The 24,862-nt window shown below is 35.4% G+C and overlaps 1 protein-coding gene across 5 annotated transcripts in view; it reads right to left on the bottom strand.

The window, feature by feature from the left end:
* SPECC1L (sperm antigen with calponin homology and coiled-coil domains 1 like) overlaps nucleotides 1–24,862 on the bottom strand; it is a 73,462-nt gene that overhangs the window by 18,417 nt on the left and 30,183 nt on the right. For all 5 annotated transcript variants that reach the window (XM_075516112.1, XM_075516113.1, XM_075516111.1 and 2 more), the window contains 8 exons: nucleotides 22,127–22,200; nucleotides 21,433–21,608; nucleotides 19,448–19,611; nucleotides 17,669–17,760; nucleotides 11,904–11,994; nucleotides 9,935–10,018; nucleotides 7,926–8,082; nucleotides 4,270–4,372 (listed from right to left, as the gene is read on the bottom strand). In XM_075516112.1, coding sequence (XP_075372227.1) covers nucleotides 4,270–4,372; nucleotides 7,926–8,082; nucleotides 9,935–10,018; nucleotides 11,904–11,994; nucleotides 17,669–17,760; nucleotides 19,448–19,611; nucleotides 21,433–21,608; nucleotides 22,127–22,200 — 941 coding nt within the window. The remainder of the gene's footprint in view (nucleotides 1–4,269; nucleotides 4,373–7,925; nucleotides 8,083–9,934; nucleotides 10,019–11,903; nucleotides 11,995–17,668; nucleotides 17,761–19,447; nucleotides 19,612–21,432; nucleotides 21,609–22,126; nucleotides 22,201–24,862) is intronic.

Raw genomic sequence — 24,862 nt, 5'->3', positions numbered from 1 at the left:
TATTGGTCCCCTTCTTAACATGAAACATTCATGCTCACATCCTTTTTTGGACGTTTATTAGTTGTGTACTCAAAATGAAAGTAGCTCTGTTCCAGCTAGGGTAAATGCGCCATAACAGCTGGACGGGATTACTTTATGCTTTGAAGATATCTGGAATTTATGACAGTTTTATGACACTGCACATATTTTAGAGGAGCCGGGAGGATTCTCTTCTCTCTGGAAAATGCAGCACTTGGCGCTGTAGTCTGAATCAGTATGTCAGATCCTGAGTAAGCTAACACATGATCAAATTTCAAGTATTTTGTGCCTGTTCATCTGAAAACTAAAAGGTGATTCGTTCCTCCTTTATCTAAATGCTTAAAAAAACCCCCTTATCTTAAGAGAGCAACTCTCCTTTTTCATGGCTTAGGGATCTGTTCAGCCCTGAATATAATTAAACTCAGTAACTTAGTGAGTGCAATAGTGTCTAGACTGAACAGGCTCTAGATGAAAGTTAATACAGAACCTGCCTGTTAGTTCTGCAATGACCTTCTGCAGATCGCCATTCTCCAAACCTAAGCTTCAAGGAGAAATTCTGCTTGCAAGCAACATTCAGACAGCATGTATATTAAAAACAACAATACAATAAGAGAAAAAGCCATATAGTTTTTTACATCAGTAAGAATTTATCTTCTTTTCATTGGCTATTTTAACCTTATTTTTTTATTGAGGTACTCTTTAAAAAAATACCAGATTTGGAACACAGTTCAATATTGTTTCACCACTACATTTCAAGAAATCTATTAATTTATTCCCTTCCAAATTTGCTTGATTAAATCAAGAAAACTGTACAATGAAGTAATTTATCACAGTTTTTTAACGGGATCAGGTATTAGCTTGTTTATCATAATGCATTCACAAAAGAGAAAGTCTTAAGATTCCTTTAAAAATTCTGCTATGTGGAACTATACATTTGTCAGAGGTTGAAAGCACAGTTTGGCATAAACGTCTGTGAAGGTGCATGAAGGGATTTAAATAAAATCCTTCCACTATAATGGGCTGAAATTAGAGCTTCACCACACTATCATCTTTGAATTATTTAGCATTCACAAAATTTCAAGCTCCTAAAACAGAGATACTTAAGACTTTTAATCAAAAGCTTGAAAGTAATTTCCTAGAGGGGATAGGAGAGCAGAAGTTATTCTTCCGTTTTAATTGAGCAGACAAAAAAAATACTAGTTGTACTAGTTTTACCAAGCAATTAAGTAGTACTGTATTCTCCACAAGTATCATGTGAATAAAGGAAACCTTCTCCCTGTGAAACAGTACAGACCTTGGTGTGTTGTTTTGGTTTGGGTTTTGGTGGTGGGTTTTTTTTTTTCTTTTTTTTCTTTTTTAGTATTTTCAACACATGGAATAAAAAGCAGCTCAACAACTACAGCTGGCCTCCAAAGAGAATAACGTTCAATCCTATGTGCCTGCTCATTAATAAGGGTAAGCCAACTACATCATACCTTGTTTTTAACATTTTAAGCCATTGGCAGCTCACCTATAACTCTGTACACTTTAAACAAAATTTTTGAAATTTGTATCTGGCTATTTGTGTGATTACTATTTATTAGTCCATGTATAAACCAGAAATTCAACTATTCTCCAATATCCAGTGCAAAATATAATCCCAGAAATGAAAGGTAAAGCAATGACAGGAGAAAACATGGCTCTGTTAGAAATGGGGCTTTAACTCAATATGCATCTTCTCTGTGAAATGCCAACAGCTGAAATAATTTTCTATAAATATTTTACATATAATTTTCTATAAATATTTATGTATGCATACAAAACTACAGCTGTGAGACATCACCTCCAGGTGAGAGGGAGAAAACAAGACCAAAAAAGTGATTGTTGTTGGCAACTGATGAAGAAGTAAACACATCTTTCCATGTTGGCAAAGACATACTTGAAAAATACTGGCTTACAGGGCTGAGTTTTACTAAAATATTGGTAGTTTAATTAGATTTACATTAGAAACAAATTGATATAACATGAATAGGACAAAATTAACAAAAGAATTATTCTGAAACAAAAGCCTTCGAAGACTCTCTTTTCCTTGTTTCCAAATCATAGTTAAAATCTTCCCGGTTATTTTAGAACTTGTTACAGACTCAATTTGCAAGTATTTTTCCTTTAACCGGTTATATTTGTAACTAAATAAATAATAGCTAACTGATTTAAATTGGTAACAGGATACAAATTGGTGACTAGCTAGAAAGTGGACCTACTGCTATTCCTACAGAGGAAAAGGCTGGGATATTTAGGACTGCTCTGTTCTGTGTGGCTCACCCAGCAGCTCAGAGACAGAAGACAGCTGGTCAGCAGGTAGCTGTAAAAAGCATGTGCTAGCTCTTGCCCAGATGCTAAGCCAAACAAAAGCAAACAGTGGTATAGAAGAAAGGTAGAAGCTGTGGTGATGGGAAGCGCTGGGGATAAAAGGGAATTGTGGCAGCATATAAGACACTAGGAGGAGCTGGAGGTAAGAAAAGGTACGATGTCATTATTTGGGTGACAGGGAAGAAGGAAGAGAGCTAGAGTACCTCAAGTAGGACTGAATGAGGAAGGGAGATGTTAATTATTCTGATGCTTGTTTACTGCTTGTCAGTTTTGAATCCACATAGGTTTAAAATTAAATTAAAACTAAGTGAAGCTTCAATTAAAAAAAAAATCCTTATCTGGCATTGATAATGTTGTGGAAATGCCAGAAAGCTGGATAAGCACTACTCACAATGAATACAATGCTAGATATGTTTAAAACATTAGAACACCACTACCATGGTGTTCAACCAGAATTGAATTTCCAGGGATGCTGAAAATAATCAAATTCTGTACAACAAAGAAATGAAAAATGAGTGTGCGCGAGGCAAAAGTTAGTTTTTTGAGAAGAATGCTCAATATAACCTCCTGATATTATCCTACTCTTTCAAAAGAAAGCATGCATTGGTTCTACAGATTCTATATGCTATGGTTTCTCAGTAGCAACACAAGCAGAGAACCAAATTACAGTTGTTGAAGCAAGTACAGTAAGTCTCAAAACCTCTTCTTCTACTAGTGTTTATAAAACTCAAGTAATTATAAGCAGCAATCTATATAAACAAAAGCATGCTCTTGCATGTGCACACAGCTATAGAATGAAAAGTTTGGAATACTTTCTATTACTTTTCCTAACCAGATAAGGAAGCTGTCAAATTCACCTTTCATTTCAAGACATATGGGAAAATATTTTTGCAGTTTTAGAGGATTTATAAAGAAATATAACATCCTGCCTTTTTTAAAATGTGGGGAAGGAGAAAGGCTCTTTCCACAAAGAAGCTTATCCTCAGAAATAGCACCGTTTGGTACTAGACGTGCCACAGGAAGAAGGGGGAGGGCTTATATCACAAGCCTGTCCATTGTACTGAAAGACGACTTTTCCTATGGATGGGTGATCATCCTGTTATGCGGCTCTCAACTTCCTCCTGCATTGTGAGTCTCAAGTCATGGAAAGAGTAAAGTTCTTAAACTGAGGATTGTGTTGGGAACTCCAAACACTTTCAATACAAGTTAACCAAACAAATACATCATGGTCAGACTATTAACATCCTGGTTTAGTTTGCTGAAGCCACTATTCTTTTGAAAAAATAATGTAATCAGGAGAACTTTGGATAGTTATCTTGTTAGTTCTTTTGGCTTCTGATAACATTTGGACTAACTGAAAAAAAAAAAAAGTCTGGAACCGCAGTAGAAAGCCAAGTTCAAAATGCAAGACAATGAGACCTTCACAAAACAAACCATCCCTAAACAGAGACTAAATGGGAGCACAATGAAAGATCAAAAACCCCCTATATTAACTATCTATTTAAAAAAAAACAAAAAACAAAAAACCAAAAACCTCTGAAATCTGAGAAATGGTACTCTAACTGCATTTGGGAAACATTAATTTAAACCTTAAGTTGCTGAAGTTGCAGTTAGCGTTTCAAAGGTGCAATCTGTAAAAAGCTGTTTTAAAGTGCCTCAATAGGAGGTCAGCTGCCCCCTTAAGAAAAAAAGCTATTATCGACATGGAGCAAAATGACTAAAGAGCTATTAATGTTAGTTAGGTTAGGACTCGTAGCATGTGTTCCAAGAAGAGAGTACAGTACATACCAGTGCCATTGCAATCTATGCAGTCAACTGTGGAGCAGCTAGGTTTATGCCATTGGCAGATTCTAATGTGTTGCAGCTAGAAGTATGCTATGTGAAACAGCTCTATACAGTTACCTGATATCCTTCTGTTTTTTTCTGGCACCACTTCAGCAAGGCGTTTCTCTTGGATCCTCCATATTCTCTTGCTAGGGCAGACAAGGGATCTTTCCTCTCTTCCCTAGGAACAAGGCAGAAGTGCAACTTAGAGCTTGTTACATATTTTTTGCAACAGAAATACATATTGTAAAAACTTAAAAAAAGGACAAATTGTTGTCACAGTGGAAGTAGGGGGGTACAGCACTACTGACTGAAAAATAGAATACACAGAAATACCTGTAGAGACTTAAGAGTTATTTTGGAGCAATTCTTTCATTAGCAAATCATCCTGCTTTTTCCTTTAAACTTTTTTTTCTAGGTCTTTCAACCTCAATTATATTTTTTCTAAGAGTTCAGAAAATTAAACTCACAACATGGTAAGTTTCAGCTTGAACCATTAAGCTAACTCAAGTGACTTTATTTTGTATTTAGAAAGAGAATAAACTGATGCTATCTCTTTTGCATCTCATGGCTGATTACAAATGTCACCTTGAAACAACATGTTTGCATATGAGCAGCATGCAGTTAACAACCTTTGCCTGAGATATGGAGTTCTTAAAGAGGGGGAAGATCTAACTAGGTTGATCTGCTGTTCGATATACTGGCACAATAATGATTCACTTTTTTTGAAATAAGAATGTTCAATTACCAATAAAAGCTATCAATTAATTTAACTTCCAGTTTGTCAAGCTATCTTAAGTCATTTTTTCTTTAAGGAAAGATTGGGGAAGAAAAGAACGATCATATCTGGGTTGGCCAGTTTTCACGAGTCTTACATTACAGACATCTCTTTACCAGGCTTCAGAAATGAGTGCTTAGATTAAAAATATATTATAGAGGCTAATACTTTTGTAGTGGCCGAGTTACATGATTCAGTATTTCTATAGATACTCTAGTGAACAGTCTCTGACAAAATGACTAGGTATTACACCATTATGGAGCTTAGTTACTGGACGTAAAGTGTGCCAGCAGTTGTTCTTATTTTTAATAATTTCCATTTAGAAAATTAAAATAAGATAGCTATCAGTGAATCCATCCTCCAAAGATTTCCTCATCTGCCATTTTTTTAAAGAGTTCTATGCAGATGTAAGCAAGATTCTCACAACATCCACAAAGATGATACCCTAAGTTACTCCTTTTGGATATTTCCAAAAAGACATACAGATTATATACATTCACTCTCAAATCTTTAACTCTTTGCTTTTTACAACCCATTTGATGACTGGAAAGAGGGGTGGAGGGTGGAAATACATAGTATTTTCAGTGGATTTTCTGCTGCAGATTTACAGGTAGCAATTATCCAGGTCCTGCTAGGGGAAAAGAAAGCACCCAGGGAATGTGGATTTCTTCATGCATGTGTGCTACCAACGAAACAGCAGAGACTGTTGCACATATCAGCATCTATCACTCAACGCATAAAAGAAGAGAACATGTGCCAACATACAACAAAATGTCCTAAGGCACTAATCTTAATTCTATGTATTGCAATTTGCTCGGCCAGTCTTCACTGAAATACAGCTGGCAAGATCTCAAAGTTGCTTAGAAAGAGGTATCACTGGTGGCATTTGAAATATCCATGAAAATATACGCACGCAGAACAATAAACAGGAAATGGTAAGTGCCTTTCAGCATTAAAGATAGCAGTATGAACCTTCAAACCTAACTGCTAATCTCAGAGAGATTTAACATGACAAGGAAGTTGCTCATTGTGTTATTTTAAATATGAAATAAATTATCTGAATAGGTTACTGTATCTAAACTTCATAGGTACCGCACAGCCAGAATGATGCTTCAAGAAATTCTGTACTTCAGTTCTTAAATCATACATATTTCAACAACCCAAACTGGTGTATTTTTTTCATCGGTGATTGAAACAAGTAACAATGGGATTGCATACTCAATCTACAACAAAGATTATGCAACACTACGAGAACTTTAGAACAGAGATTTGGGACAACATACGAGAACTCAAATTAAAAGCTCCCTCTCTTTACGCTAAACATACTGTTTAGCCATGAGGGAGCTGTACAGCCTGTTCTCAAATTCCAGTAAGAGCACATGGTTTATATCAGGTTCTCATAGTTATGAAAACACTGCTGAAGAAAATAAATTAGCGTAAATTGTATGGAGACAATGAGAAATGGTTTGACATATAAATCTTACAAGTTAGTATATTAGGTCAACTGTATTCCAAATCAAAGAGCCAACAAACTTTCAGCTAGAACAGGGAACAGTAAACTGCAAGTATTTGTTTTAGTGACTATAGCAATAACTGTTTATTTTACAACAACTTTCAGAAAAAGGTAGGGGAAAAAAGAGAAACCTGATCCCATAACAAATTGAAGTCCAGCAGCAACATTCTGAGGACAGTTCCAAAGAGCATGTTCATCACTGCGCACCCACTGCTGCAGGTTCCACTGCTAAATCTTGTTGTAGTGCTTAGCATTGCAGTCAATGGTTGGGCGGCATAGTAATGATATCATAATTATAACTGTACAGTTTTACCACGAAATGCCATGTTATTTGCTACAGTCTGCAGGCTGCCATCAATGCAATTTTATACACTACCAGTTCAAAGTTCATATACAGGTGTTTTAGTGTTATTTTTAATTTCTGAATGTACACGGTCTAAATTTAGGTGCTAACACACACAATATTAATTGCTGCTGGTAAAGTACCCACAGATCCAAACTCAATTTAATTTCTGCACTTTGAAAGGAGAGCAGCACTGAGGCATGTCTCAGCTGATTTCAGGGAAATAATTTTCAATAGCACCCACAGCTGTAAATAACTTCACAATTTTATAATGTAGTTATTACATATTACAAATGTCTCAGAACATTAAGGGTTTAATATTTCTGCTGTACCAAAGCTTTGTCAGGAAGCTCTGCGTTAAATGGTCTTGAGAAAGTCAATTAACCTTTGTCTGCCAGTTTCCCAATCTATAAGGCAGGACTAAGTACATACTTCACTTGCATAACATGAGGCTTAACTACTTCGAAGTCCCTTTATTGATAACACTACAGATAGGAAAAGTTTTAAATTTATCACAGACTTATCTTTTTATCTTACTAATGAAAGGGGGTTGCCTGGCCATTTGTTACTTATACTTGCATTATGATTTCATCTGTGGGACAAATAACCCAGGCCCACTCACTCATGGCTATTTAGAAGACCTGGCAGTACCTGGAATTAAGACCTAGTCATGCTGCTTTTTGTCTTCGGCTGTGATTACAAAAGTTAAGGTTTATCATGCGGTCTCCCTGGGTCCAAGCTACTCTGAAAGATTTGTTCAACATGCCGTAAGCTCATTTCTTGAATTTGGCTTCATGGTATTTTGAACTGATATAATGCTATTATTTAGTGACATGACTTAGCTTGGTTTTCTAGTAGAGCATAAAGTTTTGGTATTAACCTCATAAGCTCTAAAAAACCTAACTTCTGGTCTAACTTTAAAAATATATACTGAGCTGCAGAAAACACCTTCTGAAGCTCTCAAAGATTGTTGAAGATCGTTATTGTATGGATGGTAGTAGAGTCTGTAGTCTTAGTGCCAATACTATACACTAGATATATGCAGACATATAGCTATGAAATGAACACATTTCAGTGCACCACAAAAAAAGGGTTTTTACCTTATTCGACTTCTGGTTGTAGGGGTGACTGATGCCGTAGGAGAAGATGAGAGTGACAGCTGTGGTGAGGTGGTACCCATTGCCATGAGAGATGCTGGAGATGCTCCATCAGGTGCACTGATATCCCGTTTGATTTCTTCACTACTTCTTCGAGAGACTAAGTGGGAAAATACCCATATATTTACCATTTGCAAACATAAAACCTTTCAAACTCATTCTTGCTCTCTGACAAACATTAGTTCATAAATCATGCATGGAAACCCATAAACAATACTAAGCTTCAATGTTTTTCTTGATACTTTCCACTTAGGAAATATCAAGGATTTAGACTGCACTGCCAACATTTATGATCAAGCCTGTATCTTGAAGCAAAGAAAATTTGATGATTGTATCTAAACAGAATATCGCTACTTCCATTTGAAGGATTTTATGAATGAGAAGAAATTTTAACACCAAACCATTAATTTTTCTCTGTTCCATGTAGTTATGTTGCTAAGCTTCAAGTAGTTAAGAAAAAAGAAAAACAAAACAGTTTAGAGATGACAGCTGCTTTATTTCCACTTAATTTTAATCAAGAATTGGCATGCATGTGATGCTCTGGACATTAATTAAATATCATCAGCAAGCAAATCAAAGATTGACCTGAGACCATTCAGCCACATTCCACAGAGCCTGCTTCATTTTATCAAAGGACAAACAATTTTTCTTTCAAATGAAAGCACAAGCATTATATTCTGTAAAACCAAATTTGGAATCGTTATGTTTTCTCTAGATGGAAGAGTTTCCAGTTAAAAAGATGAGGTTTGCCTTTTACATCTAAATAGCCACCATTGTTTATGTTTGTGCAAATCAAAGATATAACTCTCCACATATATGAGAGACTTGTTCTCTAATTATTTGGGGCAAGTACATTAATTTATAAATACTAGACACAAGAAGTTGGGAAAAAACACTTTTGGGTGGATTTTTTTAGGAGAAATCAAAAGGATGTAAAACACATTTTCTTCTTGAAACCATTTACTCAAATATAGGTGTTTTTAAAAAAATATTTCTCTCAAATTAATTCTGCCTAGTTTATAGAAAGTACCATTTTCACAGTATCACACTATTTGTACTATAAATCTTAAAGATTTGTGTTTAGAAGCCCCTGCTGATACTGAGACATCAGCTTGACAGAAAACTAACACTCTACATAAACTTCTATTTAGCAACTCTATTTTTAAAAAATCCAAAGTTAACATCAAATGTGCAGCAACCACTATGAGTAATACTGGAAAATATTTGTAGGTTATGCCAGTCACAAAATGGACTATTTTAAATTGATTCACTGCAAACATTCTTTTGTCCTACAGAATGCGTAGAAGTTTTGCTAGGTAATATGCAAAAACATTTATATGCATTAGATAATGTATAATGATGCATTTGTTACCTAAAAAGAACCACCCTCCTATTTTAAACCATTAAAAATAATTCTTTCCATAAACAAAAATGGAATTGCTTAATTAGAGAAGAATAATATGCTTCTCTGCCTCATTCACTTAAAAAACATAATCCTACATCCAAGCAGAAAAAGGTAACAGCCAGGAACAGTTTCTTTTCTCACATATATCTTGCACACCAAAATTATTTGTAATACAAGGAAAGATGACATAGAAGTCAACTGTTACATGCATGATTCATACTCATCCATCTGGTGTGTTGGTGCAAGTCATATATGCAACAATAAGGAGAGGAGTAATTAAAAAAAAAATCTCTTCAGTTCCACTTGATGCAATAAAATGGAATATTATTTTAGCATTGGACTTTAGCTTTCTTTCTCCAAATATTTCAACAGAAAACGTGACCACTGAAATATAAGCTATTCCAAATATCGAAATAGAGTTTTTTCAACAGGAGCTTGATGGTCTGAAAACCAAAGTTTTCTCTTGAAAAAGGAAAGAGTATCTATAAGTACAGTGTTGAAGTGAGAGTTCCTGATTTTACTAATCATCTAAAAAACATGGTATTACCAGAAATAGATTTGGCACTTTCCATAGCGGGTACTCTTGGCAAAGATGCTGGCCTGCTGGTAGAAGATGTTCTCAACAAATGTTCTGGACAAAGAAAAAGAGGACATCATTAATGAAGATTCCAGTTAAATGTAAAACATTTAAGTATGAGTCATGAATATTGTCTACCAGTGCCTGAGTCTGGCTGTTTTAGTGAGAGCAACTGATTCTATCTGTATGAAAGAGAAGGCCTCAATTTGCTCATTACCAATAAAGATGGCTATGAATACATCATGACCTTCTTAATCCTTTTTCCCTAAGGCCTCTTACTAATCCACTTGCTGTGGTCTATAAAAAATGAATTGTTAAACCAAAAGGCTGAGCAAGGAATCCCCATTTAGCACATGGCCAAAAATATTCAATATGCCATTCACAATGTGGATTGGTAAAGCAGATTGCTTTGTGCCTCATGGGATTTTTTTTTCCCTTTGGTTTGTTGGGTTGGTTTTTTTATTTTTTAAATAAAAACATGCTTTTTTTGACTCCCCATGCAGTGGAGTCAAATAAAGGTGCCTTTACATATTGTAGGGAAAGATTAGTTCTGCCTACTGCCAATGAGCAAAATCAAACTACAACAAAATTCATTTTCTGTAGCATCAAATCAAAACTATTTCCTATTATTGAAGAAATATTCCTTAAAAAAAAAACCTTTAGACTGCAAACAAAAGTTTTACATACTCCCGTGTAGAAACACTTAGAAGGCAGTAATTTGCATACAAAAAACCATTAAAATGAAGAATGGGGATTAAAAAAAAAGTGAGACCCCATTCATTAGTTGAAAACGTGACATAAGAAACATACATTGCTACAGAGATACTTTAAAAATATATATGGTTGTAAACAGGAATTCTGTCTGGCACATTCTCTATTTGAATGCAGTCCTGCTCCTGCATTAACTGACTATAATGAAAACACAAAAACTATATAAAGCACACCACTCATTTTCTGTTTATGTCTACCCATGAACTCTGTAACAATTAAAGAATCCTAAACTGTCTTCTTGGAAAGGCATTTCAATATTCCTAAAAATATCAAAGTTTCTAAAATTAAAACCCCAGCTGCATTGTACAAATAACCTCAATATGCATTCAACAAAAGCAAGAAGGAAATCTGGCACATACAGACTATTATGAAGTGATACAAAAAAACCCCCTCAACCCTTTAGAAAGCATCAGTCCTCAGGAATACCAAATTGAGAGGAAATATTCAGCCTGGAGTCATATGGGGATTATCTTGAGAAACATTTACAAAAAAAACCCCTAAAGCAGGCATAAATCAGAGAGCTACACCCAACACATGATAGCCATTCATTCTCACAGGAAGAGCACATTGTGAACAGTGTTTTGAGAGACAAAACAAAGTTCACATAACAGGGAAATATTGGGAAACAGATAAATCAACATTCAATTTAATTCCATTCAATTTTTTCATCTGGCTCCTGAAGATTCAATACTTATTAAGTTTATATTTTGTTATTCACATGCAATGCAACGCCAACCATCACCCTTGTTTCATTTTTGGGGGAAAAAAAAACAAAAACAACCACACAAAACATAACGTAACCTGAGAGGTGTGTATTTTTAATATCTGGAAGACAGTTGAAGACATGACCCTGAAATCATCTTGTCTTGATTTTGCAAGTGATCTCAGTTTATGCACACATTAAAAACTATCAGAATAATGCTGAATTATCAGGATGCAATCATGGCTTTGTTGAAAATTCAAAACAGTATCTTTATGATATGCCACCATGTGTGATGAAACACAAGTAATAAAAACTTGAACTCAAAATATCTATGATTCTATGAAAATATTATGGTAATAAAAAGTATATAATATGATACTACTTTGGATACTAAATTATATAAAATGAAAAAAAAGTATTAATAGCATCGCTAAAAACAAAGTTTAAATGAACTTGAATCAATACCTTGAACAGGGATTTCAGCATAGCTTGGTCTTTTGTCTGTCAGCGTAGCAAGGGGTTTTGAAGCTGAGATTGGTCCACTTATAGAATGCCTCTGAAATGGAAAAATACTTGTGTCAAACAATCTCACGATAAAAAAAATAAATATGGAATTGCAGAATCAGTTTTAGAAACTCAGATATGACATTATTATTGATATAAAAGAACTAAAAAAAAAGAACCTTTAAAAATACTTAGTGAAAAAGGGCGTGTCCTCTTTACCTGTTGCTTTTTCCGATCTGAATGTATATACACACACTATGCATTGATATTGTAACATTTACTTCTTTAAACTTAAACCTGTTCCTCAAACCAATGCTGCAAATGAAGGTTGTGAATTCTCTTGCAGTTTTTGTATTAATTTTCACCTTAATTTATTTTTGTTTGTACAAACCTGTTCTGGTTAAACTTGATGTGTTTATTTAAACTAATACAACCTCCTATATGTAGCCAAGATTTTAGTGCTTGATTTGTATTATTAACATATGCCTTTACAGCTTTGTGTCTTTTCCTGGAAAATTAGGATAATGGTGTATTGGGTGTAGTGACACAAACTACCCCTTTGCTAAGAAAAATGCTACTGAAAAAACTTTTTTATTCAGAATGTCAACAGCTTTTGTTACCACCTATTTAACTGAGATGCTCTGTGAACAACTGAAGAGAGACATTTTATTATGTATTTGTCAAATATGTAACAAAATACAAATATAATTATTTTTTCTTTCTAAGGTTACCTTAATTTCTGTTCTGCTCAAACTAGCTACAAAATGACTTTTTTCAAGTTTTATGCAAAATATTTAGCAATGCATGGCTTCTAGCAGCTTGAAGTGTAAATACATGATCACAGATGTGTTAAGTCTTGCACACAATAATTAGCCACTGGGTAGCACTGAAAGTAGCATTTTAGTATCACAAAAATGAACTGTACAGTGCAATAATTACCCTTACACTTAAGGAAACTCATATTCAGTTGCTGAAGACTCAAGGAAGTATGCTTTTTTATTATTCTTTAAATTTTTATAATTTATCATTCTTTTTTAAATTAATAATTTCAAAGAGCCTATTGCAAATTATAGCACATTCTTTATTCACCCTGTCCTTTCTATTAGATTCCTATATTTAATCACAATCAGTCCAGTAATGTGTTTATCCTGAAAACTCTTTCAGCTCTCCATCTGGCCCAAGATTAGATGAGAAGGTTAAATGAGCCTTATCTTCAGAAGATAATAAAGGTCAGATGTTTCTCATGCCAAATCATGTAGGCAAGACAGACAAATCCAAAATTGTCATTTAAAAAAGTTAACAGTATATACTTTCCAGCATCCTGTAGCACAGGCGGGATTACAGGACTACTCATTCATCATTTAGAGTCAAACTAGTTACACTTTTGTGCTAGAAATCAAATGGACAAAACAACTGCCAACCGTCTAAGAATCTAACTCCAAAATATAGCATGAAGAATTTCACCACTTTATATATCAAAAGTCCTGCATGTACCCTACAAAGTTTATTCCTTTAAATGTGCAGATGAAAGTGACTGCAATTGTGAGCCATGCACCTTTCCATAAGAGCTGCTATTTCAAACTTGCATTAACTTTAAAGTTCACTTCACCCACTTAGGAATTTTTTTTTTTTTTTTTTTTTTTCCAAATAAAGGACAAGGATACTATCAAAGTGAGAGCCTCCCCCCCAAAAAAGGAAACCACTATAATAGAGTTAGATAATGAGGTTAAAAGAGAAACATTTTGTTTTGACATGTTGTCTAGCTTTGGGATCGTCATTAGAAAGCAGTGTAGTACAGAACTTCAGCCAGGAAATGAAGGTATGTACAGAGCAGGCACAGTGCTGGATAACCATATACCTTTATCACTTTCTCAGCTTCCGGGTATCACTTAAAAACAAACATCCTTTACGGATATTGTCAGAAAGCAGTCATATTACTCAACTGGTAACTTGCTGTGTAGTGGTCTCATCTCCTTGTTATAAAACGAACTGTTTGTCTTTTTGCTCCTGTTGACACTGCAGACAGGGCTTACCTTTGCTGTTGCCAGTTCCTTATTACATATCTTACTACAACTACCAGTAGTAACTAATACACAGCAAATTAGAGGAAAATGAATCATCTAGTGTTTATCTAGTTCCATTTGGCAGCATCTATATAACAGTAATAGTGCACAAGTCTCTTGGAGAATAATTTTTCCTGAAACATTTTACAAGTGTTAGAAACTTTTCTGCTTGACCAAGCTTTTGTTGAATTTGCAGATCAGCTGTTCCTCATTTCACTTACAAAACAAAACACATCTGATGTGCAATTAAACATGTATGGATCCTACCAATTCCTTTATAAACACCTTTTTTTCTTCAACTAGAAATACATTCTAAAACTCACTTAACTGCTAAACACCATTTGTCCTTTCCACTAGTGTTCAAACTCCTCAACACTAAATGAAAAGATCAAAATTTCAGAGGAATTGCATGCTTTTGAGGCTATTCATGGAGGCTACTAATGGGACAGAAATTACTAAAGATGCCTTGCAATCTGTGATCCTCTTCTTATTCATCCTACATTGAGGTCTAGCAGAAGAAAATGCTAGAAACTTTAAGGTCTACTTTTGATGGGGTGTATAAAAACATTGTTCACAGAGTTAAATAACATGTTTTTATGTAGTAGTCTCCGTATAACATAATTACAGTAAGAGATGAAGTTAAAGATGCTAAGATAAAGTTACTTTCTCACAGCCATTCCCGATTTGAAGCTAAAGTTTCTGCTAGCTACCTATGACTCTTTTCAGATTTTATTTTTTTTTTTTGTAAGATGAGTAACAACTCCAGAAGAGGAACCAGCACACAGGTGAGATAAAAAAAGGTAAAAGAGGACAAACACCTGACACTTCAAATTTGAGGCAGAACTATGGCAAGATGAATTAATCCCTTAAGCTTCAAATATTTTGCTTCTGACTCTTCATCCTTGCATCTGCTGTTGGCTATGGAAGGAAACATGACCTTCAACCACTGCCAGGTACCTTATTCCTGATCACTTTGCACTTCAGTCCGTACTTCAATGAAGTACTTCACGCTAATGCACCTACACATAGCAGTTTCAAAACACACACAGTTCTTCACATATTAAGTAGTTAAGATATGGAAGTCTCTGAAACTGAATTGCTTGGAGCCTGAAAGTTTATATGCTCAAAGCAGGACATTCACTGGTGACCAGTGAATCTGAAACCACGTCTACTTCAGAGAGTCCTCCAGCTATGAAACAGAAAAAGAAAGTACTCAGGGAAAGCAGCAGATATGCTTCTTTGTCCTTATATTCCTCCTTAGGCATCTGCTTTGGTCACTCTCAGTGGCATACCAGACCAGCTAAGCTTTGGGCTAACCCAGCAGGGTTGTTTTTACATTCTGAAGAACATTCTCTTCATATCTCTCTTCCTAAATTGTTTTGCAGTATTGCTAAGCCCTATGGTAAATAACAGCTATGTTTCACTGCAGGCTTGGACCTGAAGCCAGAAAGGGATTTGTTTGTTTGTTTTCAGTTGCAAAAATGTATCCAAGAATGTATCTCCTTACATACACACATATTACTGTAAAGAAAAACAAATAAAGCAAACAAAACCTCCCCAAGACTGGGGAAATTCATGACACAGTCCAACAAAAAAAAAATGAAGTGATACACATAATTCAGAGAGGGCACATGTTGATGCATCTGTACTTGGAGAATCTTTTTTGCAACCATTCCATCTTATCATAATATCAAAATTGTACCAGTTTCTCAGTAGGTGCCCATGTAAATATTTCCCCTATGATAGCCTTTAAAAGCAACTGAGAATAATGATAATAATCACTGCAACACCCATACATATATCAACCCTTGCACCTTTACTCAAAATCTTTAACCATGCATGACTTCTATAAGGTGGGAGCCGATAGGTCAACTCACAGTGACTATTTATTAAAATCGCTTTTCAATTGCAAGAAAGCAAAATCCACAGACAAAAAAATATAAAAAATTGCAGAGAAAACAACAGTAGAAAACAAGGTAGTAATATGAAAATAAAGAAAAGGAAAAGATGATGAAAATTGGTTTTGAACCCAAACCCCTTCTCTCTTGAGCAGAAAATATTCTTTAAATACAATTTACATAACTGAGGTCACAAACCCCAGTTGCCTTCTGGATCATTACAAATACTTTCAAGAAAATCACCTATCTTCAAAAAGACAATAGAAGCTGTTTTCATTTACATGCCCTCCCCTTTGTTTTTCAGGCAACGTTTCCCGCTGATGAGTATCCAGCTGTTAATGACTTGGTTCCGTACCAGAAGTTGAATTCAAAATTCAAGTAATTCTGGCATATCGAGAACATCAAATAAGAGCTGTAAACCTGAGCAGGTTTGCAGTATTCTAAAAGATTACTTTGGTTCATGGTTAATTTACAGGTAAATAAAGTGAAATAAGCCTTAGGCTCCATCAAAAAGTCTTCTGTCTGCCAAAGCTCTGGTCTAGCCTTTTAGAACATGAGATTAAGTCTGCCTCTTCCTACAAGAGCACAGAAATAAACAGAAATATAAAGACAGATCAAAAGGAACAAAGCATCTGTCAGGGAACTTGTCACATTTAACTACTTTAGAAAACTGCTGTCAAGAGTGACTGAGCCACAGGAAATAGCAGAAACTGTCACAAAAAACATTTAATTCCTTCTCTTTGCTTTGAGGCTATCCATTTGTTTCATGAAATTCACTCTTAAATGAATAAAAGCTGCACTAGTCTGAGCACAGGAGAACAGTCAGTCTGTTCCAGGTATTGTTCCTCAAGTACTAAAAGCCAATATGGATATAGATTCTTCAGTTCACACAGAGAGGATTTATTAGCAAAACATTATGCTGACCTATAGTAAAAATCAAGTTTTGGTACTTCTGGTTAGTAATATCTTGAAGGCAACAGGAGAATTACTGACATTAAAGGAGTAAAACATATAGTGCATTCTTTGATTTTTCTTTGTGAATCTGGTCCTGTCTACTTTGTTCTTAAACTTGTTGGCTTTTGCCAAAAATCTCACTTCACGCAGCTAGTGAGATAATAAAACCAGCAGTGTTCTACAAAGCTGAGCGTTAGAGTACTGATGATGTAGTCTTAGTGTACTTAGGCTCCTATAGCAGCTGTACAAATGGACACAGCTTCAGAGGGGACAGGACAAAATACACGGTACAATCACCAACTGGCCAAACTCTCAGTCAGTACAAAATGAACAAAGATAATCAATTCACAATGATTTCATTCCTCTCTGGTCAGGTCTGCTATTGAAAGCCTATGCAACACGGGATACATTTATACTGATGATCGCTGACACATTCTGCACAGATCTCAGTCCATTGCCCAAAGGGGATTACTGCTGTTTCTGTGCCAGGCACGGGACTAAGAACTGACAAATAGCAACTCTACAACTAAGGAATGCAGATAAAGGTTTCCTCCCGTGCTTCTCAGTAGCTCAGGAATAGTAAGGGTTGGGAATATTTAATAAGAACTTCCAAATTATGCCAAATCTTGTATTTACAACATGGTTCTCAGTGAAAGACTCTTTTGTTAGACTGAACATTTTAGTAACTACTTACTTGAGGCAACACTTTATCATTATGCCCCAAAGTCAGCCAATTTTTGTATATTACCACCTGTAGTTTCACATGCTCTTCTTTACAAAGAAGGATTAAGTGCAGTCATAAAACACCTACCTGCATAGGGGATACAGCAGCAGCTGGGGGAGTTTTCATGGGACTTGGGCTCAGGGGAGTGCGAGGAATTGTGGCAGCAGCAGGGCTTGGAACTAGTAGAAACGCAGAAAGAAAGCCATCGTGAGCATTGCACCGTTTTGCAGTGAAACGGGAGACTGGCTGTTACAGTGAACACTTGTCTTGTACTTTACATTACTAGTTTTACCAGATCACATCTTTCAGAATTTCAATTAGTAGCTGACTGCAAAATAATTTAAAAGTATGCCTACACATTTACTCCTCTGTAATTACATTTGTTTTCTGTCTTGAATATACCATCCATGGTAAAAACATAAGTTTACTGGGGGGGACAAAGCTAAGGTGCAGGATACTATTACCCTGGCAGATGTAAATGATGGCATTACCAGTTCTCTGATCTCCAGATAATTAAAGAGATGACAGCAGGCTTCTGGGTCTGCCAGTAAGACAAGATAGATAACATATATCACCTCCTTCTCCTTTCTCATTTCCAATCAAAGTCCACAGGTACTACATATTATATGACAGTCCCTGAAATTTTGTGATTAAACAAAACTTCTTTAGAAATGTATGAAAACAGACAAATAGTGAGTTGGTGAATCAGTCATCTGATTATTTAACGGCATGATTAGACACAAATGCTGAGGGAGAAGGCAGATAGAAGCTTGAAATAAAAGATTAAAAGAAGGGAGAGGTGATTTATCATTTTACCAAACTAACTCTGGCAAGAAAGCACCTTTATCCAATAACAGATTAAAAAACCTTCAAAATTAACACTAGGAAAACAAAAATTTGTAAATACCTATGAACAAAAAGAACAAGTGTAGAAATAGAACCATTTACAGAATCGCCAAATAATACGGAGATGCTTCTAAACCTTAAAAAATTTTCATATTATAAGCAATTAAAAATAATTTGCCAATAATTTGCACAGGACAGTACTTTAAGTCTCTCTGGTAATATAGTCTACTTCCAGCCAAGCCCTTCTACATCAGAGACTTACAGTGACATTATTCTAAATGAAATTCAAAGCCAAAAAGCCTGGCGAGGGAAATATTTTAATCCATACAAAGTCTCATATGCAGTCAAAGCTAAAACTCAAGTATTTCTCATTTCAGGATAATTACTTGGATTCCTTATTCTGCTCATCTATAGAGAAGGACAACAGCACCTGTTTCCACAATCACAGAATTATAGTAAAATCCATTGTCTCAACAATGAGATCCTTTTCATGATAGAAAATATTCCCTTTATCTTTTAATAGGTGATACTGGCTGGACTTTATTTTTTACTTTCATCAGCACTTTGACTATAGGAATGTAAGTTATTAAAAGAAACAAACTCAGCTCTAGCTGTTGCATGGCTTTTAGAATCCTTAATTTGGCCCATTAAATTCACGTTTTAATAGTCAGGCTGAAATCAGCTGTGCTTCCAGCTACAATTATGTGTGTAATATGTGTTTATGTATTTCTAATATACAGGAGCATTGAATCAAAGCATCTAGCATATGAGTCATTGGCAATGCAACAGTGAAGAAAAAATAAAGACAAGACAAAAAAAAGGATGTTGGCATTTAACCGCAGTGAATGATCTGTTGTGCAATCTAGTTTAGGTTGGTTTGTTTCAGCCATCACTTCTAGGTCATGACCATACAATAAAACAACTTACCTTTGAATTAGCTAAGCCATTAGAAGCGTCCATGTCAACATATGCAAAAATCATAACTTGGTACAGCTACTACATGGGGTTGAAAATAATTACCTTGGGAGGCACTGTCAAATGACTTGATGAGCGTTTTTACAGTAGGAGTTGGCTCTGAGGAGGTGGATGATCTGCGACTCAGGCCCATTCCTTGTCTCAGAGCTGCCAAATCTCTCTCTACAGCATTCATGTAATTGTACACTCGACCACGTTCCTCTTCTTGCCTGAAATCAATATGCAGCCCATTTAAGGCATTTAAAAAACATTTTAACATGTAAAGTCTTAAAAAAAAAATCAACACAAATTTGAAGCCAGATTAAAATCTATGGTCCAAATCGGTAATTCTATTAACCTAGTTTTCTTTCCACTGTAATTTAGAAATAGATTATCAACCTAAATTGTCACTGTAAGTTCTTACTATTTGTCAGCAAGAGAACTTAAGCACCAGGTGAAAATTCTATCAAATCAATTCTTGATTTAAGGCTTAATTTCTGCTCCTATCTCTCAAACACACACACACAGATGGAAAAAATTGAGCCTTAAGTATTTTACCGTTACACATGAAAATAATCAGCTCAGAGGGGAGAATTTTTTTTCTACCTGCATAAACAGAAAACAATTTAAATGAATACTAAGGAGGTAAGAATACATTTCTGTCATACACCTTTAGGCAGCATACGAATCAGTTTTGAAAAAATTTAGATTTTTAGTACAGAATATTTATGGTGGTTATTGTACTCAGTGTCACTCACAAGACAAGAATTGTTTAAAGCAACCTATTTTCTACAGTCTGCAATAATTAAACATTGACTGATTTTTGCTTCAGACACTGTAACAGACTTTCCCACCACCTTCCCTCCAATACAGTAGCTACACCACGTCCAAGGAATTTGATTCAGTTGCTTCTTTGTTCTTTGTCTGCAGTAAACCAAATCTCAAAAGATGCTTGTGTATAGATATTAATGAATATACTGACCAGAATCAGCAAGCCAATTCTACCTTCAAAAGTGCAACTGTAACCTCAAAGGTTCACTTGCAAGCAGTAATTGAACAATTACAACTCTGGCTGAAATGTATTAGTAAGAATCATTTATATTACTTAGTTTGGTTATCTTACTTCAGATAAGATGCCTTACACACACCACTCATTCATCCAGATAATTTTCCATTTTCAGTGTAACCAGTCTGCTCTCCCTACCATCAGCTTTTCTCTAAGTTCCATAGCCTGCGTTATCTCATATCCTACTGGATGCTGGGTTAAGTGTCACGTATCCTATAAAATGCCCGTTCATGTGGAAAAAAATTGTTTAATGTATACACATCACAAACATCACTACTGTAATTGTAAGCTATACATGTATTCAATCCCTAGTGACAATGTAGTCACGATTCAAATGGTGCTTTCCAAGATGTTCCTGTTCTATGGATTTAAGGACTTCAATACTTCTGAAAGACATATAACTCAGTTTCTAGATAACTGTAGCACCTAATTCAAGCCACAATACATCGCAGTTTGAATTGTTTTTATTATTAAAAATGTACACAAAGCATCTCTAATTATTTCCAGAAACAATTACCAGTGGAAAGAAAATGGTACAGGATATATGCAGAATTAGACAAAGGTTTCTGCTCAGGTAAAAATCCAGCTGTATTTTTAACTATACCAAAAGCCTTGGCTGCTAATAAGAAGTATTAATGATGGTACAGAAAAGCCAACACCGCTTTTTTTTTCCACACTGAGGGAAGTTAAATCATGTCCAGTTGTTAAACAGGAAAAATCCTCCACTTCAACCTGGTTTTACAAAAGCACCAAACTGAATATTCTTGGATGGATTAAGTATACAGTATAAAGAAACAAATACTGTTCTTATAAGGTTACCTATTTCAACCCCTGAAAGCCTGCGTAAAGCAGCTTCTTGAAATACAGATCCTCACAGTGAGAGGATTTATGAACTTTCGAAGTCTCGGTAATAGTCAAGATACTGGATTTCCAAAATTGTACCCCCCCTACAAAAGAGACAAAATCCCTGTTGTCTTTTGCATACTTGCGTGACTTTATTTCCTCCAACTCTTTAGTGAGCTTCTCATTTTTCTCCTGAGCTTCATGTAATCTACGCTTCAGGTCTCCTATCTCTTCCTGGGCCTCAGACTTTATATCATTTGCTATAACCACTGCAGTCTGTAGATCAGCTTGGAACTGACGCCATTCTGCTGACTCCTCCTATAAGTAAATAAAACTTTAAATTTAAAGCAGCAGCAAGAAGTCTGAAGTTAAAAATAAAAGTTATCCTTATTATTCATAGTTTCCCTATGCTGTTACAGGAAACAATATACAGGAATGATAAAGGCCCTCATCTCTGGCACTAGGCACAACTTAACTTACAAGTTAAATTGAAGAAGTTTTGCTGGAAATAACTAGACTTCCAAGGCCATGAATGGCTTTTGTAGAAACAAAGAAAATGTTCAAAGTGGAGGAGGAAAATTAAACTATGCATCAGAAGACACAGGAACATTTTCTCCCAAGCCCAACGCCATATCTTTGTGAACACTAAGAATTTTTCAGAAGTTAATTCTTTAGTGTCTGTAGGTTAGTAAATATATTCCCATATGATGCCTCTGTCTCAGAAATAATTATTTTAATTATATTACATCTCATCATATTACCTTTTCACAATTTCACATGCAGGTCTTACAACATTCCAAGTTTACAATTTATTGAGTTTTTAGGCTTTAACCTACCCGGAGTCTCCTGTGAAGATTCTTTATCTCTCTTTCCATGTCATGCTTTTGGTCCTGAAGTTTTTTAACTGTATCTGGAAAGAAAGTCAAATTATCTGTAAGATCTTAGTCAGAGATCTATTTACTTAAAAAAGAGTAACTGAAACAACCTGCAAATGTTTTCAAAAACTTACTCACAGAATACATTTTTATAACCGAAGCCATCTGGACAAAAATAGTATGAGCAGAAATAATTTGACAGAAAGTGTCAATAGGTACATACTTCTCTATGACTGGTGAGGGGAACAGCATAAGCAAACTCAATTCTTATACAAATCACAGCCTCTTCTCTACCCTTCACAATATTAAAATGACAAAGCAATAACAAAGACCAAATAAACAAGGTAGGTAAATTAACATGGAAGGATCCTAAAAATACGGTTGTCTGGGGGGTTTCCCTCTTCAAACGTAAGCTGCAGCTACACGAAGCCTTTTGATTCACAATTTACTCCCTGCCACAAAGCAGCTGACATAACACTCACAGCCATGCCTTCAACAGGGATAAAATTCTACTCATATCCTCAAGAATCTTACATTCTTGTCTATCAAGCTACTATTTGAAGTTGAAACAAGCTATATTTACAGCAAAGGGATAAACAGTATGAGATCATGTTATGAAAGAGATGGTCCCTTAAATCTGTCAGCAGCTATACAAAAGGGTATGCAGCTTGATCACCATCAACTCCTCGTGTGGCGTCTGACAGACTGGCTACTGCAATTATTATTCATTTGTTACTTTATTCAATACACAAGGACAATGTGATTGATTACTCCATTCTTATAACTAAGCAACTAATGAAGAAGAATGCAGCATATATTTCTAATTAGTGTGTCACTTCACTGATCTTTGGATTCTAGGATGATTTTATTTCTATAGCATCGTGTAGCTATTTCCAAACTGTAAAAATGATGGGCCAACTGACTGAATGAATTTTTTTGTTCAGGTTCATTATTCCAAGACCTGCTGGAAACAAGTATTTGTCCTGTATATTAGCAATGCTCTTTCCACAAAAAGATTGAAGGTGCCTAATAAATTTAGGCTGTTCAAAATACAAAACCTTGGCAAAAATCTATGGAACTGCATAATAAATGTTTGAATAGTCAGAAGATAGATATATACGTTCATACAAACAGACTGATACAGTAAAGTTTTGCGGCTCTCATCTTCTAACACAAAAAGCTTTCCAGTGCTTTTATTTGGGTATCAGGAAAACCAGTAAACCAGGGTTTATTCAAAGTTACTTGTTCTGCCAATACCTACCAGTGTCTTCCCAAGTAAGCCTATACCTTCAGTACTCCTGGTCTTTTGTCAAAGGACTTTTCTTAACAATAAATACAAGGCTACAGCAGACTAAATGGAAAATAGTAAGCATTTAAAAATGTTTATATCAGATGCAACAAAGACTAAGAACAGATTTAAGCTGATTTATGCTGATGCGCATATTCAGAAGCCTCAACTATGCTCATAAGAACATTTCCATTTTTCAGCCATGGAATTCCTTTGGGTTTCTTCATCAGAAGAAATTCTTGAGTTTTGCCTCAACAGTCCCAAATACAGAGGCTTTTAATGCCACAGCTAATTTCTGTAGAAGAATGATATAAACCTCAGTTGGCCTGAAAACATGATAACCTTTCAGGCTTGGAAAAGCTGAAGCACTAAAATTAGGTAGATATTTCTGTATTTACCTCCTCCTTACAAGACTGCACATTTTAAGATGCATCCAACTGACCTTTAAGCTTTGAAGATAAGCCTAACAGAGCGTGCCACTCAAATCTCATGCTACCATGATATTTAAGCAAAGCCCTTCAATTTTTAGCTTGTCTCTGTATATGTAACTTGTTTGAGCTAAAGTCAGCAAGGAGATGCCAGCTTTAGGTCAAAGTTCTAAAAGTTGCTCCCCCTCCCCACCCTTTTTTCCTTTAAACACATGCTAAAAAAAAAAACCTGCTGCAAATTAGATAACTTTCAACAGTGACAGCAAATCAACATGCCCTAAAGAGCTTCCAGTAGCATTTTGAAACAAAATCTAGTGGATGACCATTTTCTCTTTTAAAGATAGATCAAAGAAAATGTATTTTTAAAAATAAAATTTGTTCTACTACTAAAAGCAAGCTATAGTTCATCTAAAAATAACCACAAACCACAAACTATAAATGCATCCAGAGTTAAAGCTTGTGTAATGCCATTGTTTTGAGCTTTTGTGAGATATGAAATGCACCATTAAGTTTTAGTATATTTATGCTTTGAAGTAAAACACAATGGTCTGAATATTCTGCAGTTACTATAAACAATACAGAGCATTTTACAGCAGCTGTTGGAAACAGTCTTCTCCCCCAATCAATCACAGAGATAAAAAAAAAAAACCAAACACCCCCCCTCCCCCCCAAAAAACCCCCTGAGAACTACCAAATTGCAACTGAATTTGAAACGTAGTGAGTCATTAAGACTAAGATAAGTGATTTACCTGTTAGAGCCTGAACTCCATTCTTTGCATTATGCCACCAATCACAGCCTGAAAATTCAAGTAGTCAAAACAGGCACACAGGCAACAATTCTCTGTACACCTGCCTTGTGGTATCCTTCCTTTCTGCATCCTCACAACCTCCACGGTTTTTCTCTCCCACAAACCCTTTCCACCTGTATGTGCTGCAGTTTTCAGAATGGTAGGACAGGTACTTCTCTTCTACCATTATCCA

Source organism: Mycteria americana, chromosome 13 (genome assembly GCF_035582795.1).
Source record: "Mycteria americana isolate JAX WOST 10 ecotype Jacksonville Zoo and Gardens chromosome 13, USCA_MyAme_1.0, whole genome shotgun sequence".
Classification (NCBI taxonomy): Eukaryota; Metazoa; Chordata; class Aves; order Ciconiiformes; family Ciconiidae; genus Mycteria; species Mycteria americana.
Note: the sequence above shows the minus strand (reverse complement) of the source record. Positions and strands in the feature narration are given on the sequence as shown.